Here is a 3645-nt window from a genome sequence, read left to right on the forward strand (position 1 = left end):
TGTCCTTCAATTACACTCATTGTTCAGGACAATAATACAGTAAACAAATGAAAGGTAAATTTGCTGTAAATCAATAGTGCACCTTTAAACATCCCTGAGCTGAAGGTTTAGAATCAGCACGTAATGTAACACTGATTGCTGATGAAGATGGACAGGCATCCCCAAAGTCGGTCCTGGAGGCCCGCTGTCCTGCAGGTTTTAGAGGTTTCCTTGCTCCAGCACAGCTGATTGGAAATGAAAGCTGATTAACAGGCTTTTGATTAACTGCAATCATTATAATCAGCTGTGCTAAAGCAGGGAAACCTCTAAAAGCTGCAGGACAGCGGGCCTCGAGCAACGACTTTAGGGATGCCTGATCCAGGTCATAGTCATTCCGTAAAAGTAAAAAAAAACAAAAAACAATCCACTGGACTTGGTTTCCAAGATTTAAAGACATTTCGCTTCCCCTCCAGGAAGCTCCTCCTTAACAACCGACCCTTAACAATCAGACAGGTTTCAGATATCACAGGCTAACAATGGAACCAATTGAATTGAGAAAGCTTCCTGGAGGGGAAGCGAAACGTCTTCAAATCTTGGAAACCAAGTCCAGTGGATTGTTTTTTTTAAACTTTTACAGAAGGAGTAACACTGATTATTTACTGGCACCAGTAGATAAGGTGCTTTTTCCCAGTTTATTAAGCAACACTTGCTTTGTTTACACCTATAAGTTGGATGACTGCAGTAATGTGATCTAAATGTCCTTTTAATGTTTTAAGGCAGAGGTGTCAGAAATACTTCCTTACCTTCAAGTATAAATCATAGCTATCTATACTTTATTGGGATTATTAATTATTATTTTATGCAATTTCTTACTTCTACTCCTTACATCTTTTTGCAATTATCTCAACTTTCTACTTCTTAGATTTTAAAAATAGTTTAGTTTGGTTGCATTTAACTTAATTTTCATTATGGCCTGTTGGCATGGGCGGTTCTAGATGGTGGCCAACAGGGGCCGGTGCCCCAGTAAATCATGTCCTAGCCCCTGTACCAAAGCATTATACTTAAAGAAATTCTAATGAGGATATGTGCTGGAACAGACATGGTTACTGGTAGGTCCTTTGGATCTATTTCAGAGCATGGGTAGTTCTAGACAGGGGCCAACGGGGGCCAATGCCCCTGTGGATCATGTCCCGAGCCCTGTTATGGCCCCTGTACTGAAGACATAATACTCAAAGAAATTCTAATGATGATATGCGCTGGAACAGACATGGTTACTGATATGTCCTTTGGATCTATTTCATTTTTTTTCTTTAAAAATTCTGCTTTACTAATTATCTAAAAACAAAGAGGTGATAGCTTCAGTGGTATTGAGATAGGATTTTTTTCCCCCCAAAACAATTTAATTTTTAGAGGTGAATTTATCAGTTTTTTTCTTGAGTTCTAATTCAGATTTAGCAGAAAACGGTAATTTTCACTTAAATTAAGTCAAACATGTAAAATTCCGAAATTATGAACATATATTGACCTCAGAAGAAGATTAATTAAACCTAATTGAATAGAAATTTCACTTCATTCAGCTCTCTTAATATATTTCAAAACCCTTGCCCTGTTTTTTTATTTCATGCTTTTCTGGGCCCCCAAAAAAACACTCTGGCCCCCTCCTGGCCCCCTGGTACATTTGGTCTAGAACCGCCACTGCCTGTTGGCATTTTAAAAAAAATAAAACCCCTCAAAATAATTAGTTTCATCCAGACTATTTCTCTACTGCACCAACTAGTTGTCCGCCACATAACAAAATAAAGTTTTTCAAGATGATGCAAAGTAAAATTTAACGCCGTTACTATTGGTTATAAAACTAAGATAAGTATTAACTATATTATCGTCCAGAATTGTGAAAAAATTATTCTGTAAACGGGTCGTGCAGTATAAGTTTTAAAGCATCTGTCTTTAACATTTCTTTCAGCGTTACTTTTAATTTACACTTTAATTGTAAAAATTGTACTTTTACTTGAATAAAACACTTAAGTTGATACTCTAATGTCCAGAAAACTGTTTTTAAACAGTAGGATTTATATTTCTACAAAAATACTTTTGATATTTCTACTTGAATAACACTTTTGGGACCTCTGGTTTTAGGAATATTCCCTCAACTATTACCGTAGCTAAAGTAAGATTAGATTTTTTTTATACCTCAATTATAATTTTCCTAAAAGCTCTCATTTTTCCATCAGTCAGAGCTTTTAAGTACTTTATTTCAGGTTAAATTCTCTCCATTCTTCATCGTGTCAAGCTAATCCTGATGTTGCGTAAGGTGAACTTGCAGCCATGTTTTACCGGATTAATACCGGAATAATTAGCTGTAACTAAGGCTACATTCACACTGCAGGCAAATAAGACCAAATTTCACCTCCTGATTATTTATAAAGCCGCCACCTCTGCTTTGTAAGAGATTTGTGCTCCCCTAAAACCACTTTGTTTTGTAAAAGTCGTTTAAACTTGATTTGCTTTTTTTTTTTTTAAGTCTTTAAAAAAACATTTTCTTTTGCATAGATTGTGCCACACTTTGTGTTAAAGGTTTTAAAATGCTTTTAAATTTGCTTTTAAAGAACTCAGTTTTTTCATTTTTGTTCCTTAAAAACTGACAGAAAAAGTAATTTTTTTGCTTTTGATTAAAGGTATGGCTAAAGCCATTCAAGGCAAAAGATTATGCTAAAATATATTAGCGTGTTTCGTGAATGCTGCAAACTCCTTCAGTTCATGTTTGAAGTTAAAAGGAACCAGAATAAACAAGAAGACCTGGGTGCCAATAAAAAGGTTAAAAAAGAACCCACAGGAAAAAAGTTGTGATTGTAGAAAAGCAGCAGGTTTATTAGAGGGGATGCGCTGGCTCAGTCATAACCTACAGGGAGTAGAAACGCTTTGAGGAGCCTAACAGCACAGTAAACTCAGTCTACCCTCCTCCCTCCTGTTTGATCACCTCGGGACGCGGAGCAGCTCAGGGTTCAACCAGCTGCAAGAAAAGAGGGAACGGGGAGGAGAAGGTTCTGGGTGAATAAACGTCACTGAAAAACCGGAACCAGAAAACAGCTTTAATCTCAGTCCGTTACATTCAGGAAGGTTTCACTGTAAACGTTCACAGCTTTTTAACAAACAAAAGATACAGATCAGGAAGTCTGGGACGAGAAGAAGACAAACAACAGAAGGAAAGTTGGATCAGGGGGAAAATTAATGCAGCAAAAACTTATATTCACCAACATGAAACAGAGGATGAATTAAATTTTAATTTAAAGCATTTTTATTCTCTTCTAAGATATAAGATAAACCTTCACAGAAACCAATAAATGATGCCAAATATCTCACAACCCAAACTACAAGAGCGCTGAGCCTCAGCAGCAGGCCTCTGGAAAATATAACTTAAACAAGAAATGAATGTAAAAAGTGATAAAGTGCTTCAAGTAACAACATTATCCTTCAAATTAGTTTTTATACCAAGAAATTAGAAAACAAACAAAAAACACAAGAAAATGTTCAAGTCCTCTACTGTTCAGCAGGGGGCGACTTCTATCTTCTATCAGAAGATCAGGACCTTCAAACAGTGTTCTACAGAAGAGGATTAGGGCCAGTGGGGCAAAAAAAAAAGTTAATTTAATTTTAATTTAATTTTAA

At 36.2% G+C, this 3645-nt stretch overlaps 1 protein-coding gene across 1 annotated transcript in view; it reads right to left on the reverse strand.

Moving 5' to 3' along the window:
• Positions 1-2826: 2826 nt before the first annotated feature.
• ak2 (adenylate kinase 2) overlaps positions 2827-3645 on the reverse strand; it is an 18554-nt gene continuing 17735 nt past the window's right edge. The window contains exon 7 of the mRNA XM_015383403.1: positions 2827-2989. Coding sequence (XP_015238889.1) covers positions 2982-2989 — 8 coding nt within the window. The 3' untranslated portion in view covers positions 2827-2981. The remainder of the gene's footprint in view (positions 2990-3645) is intronic.

Source organism: Cyprinodon variegatus, unplaced genomic scaffold, assembly GCF_000732505.1.
Source record: "Cyprinodon variegatus isolate N-32 unplaced genomic scaffold, C_variegatus-1.0 Scaffold284, whole genome shotgun sequence".
NCBI classification, from domain to species: Eukaryota; Metazoa; Chordata; class Actinopteri; order Cyprinodontiformes; family Cyprinodontidae; genus Cyprinodon; species Cyprinodon variegatus.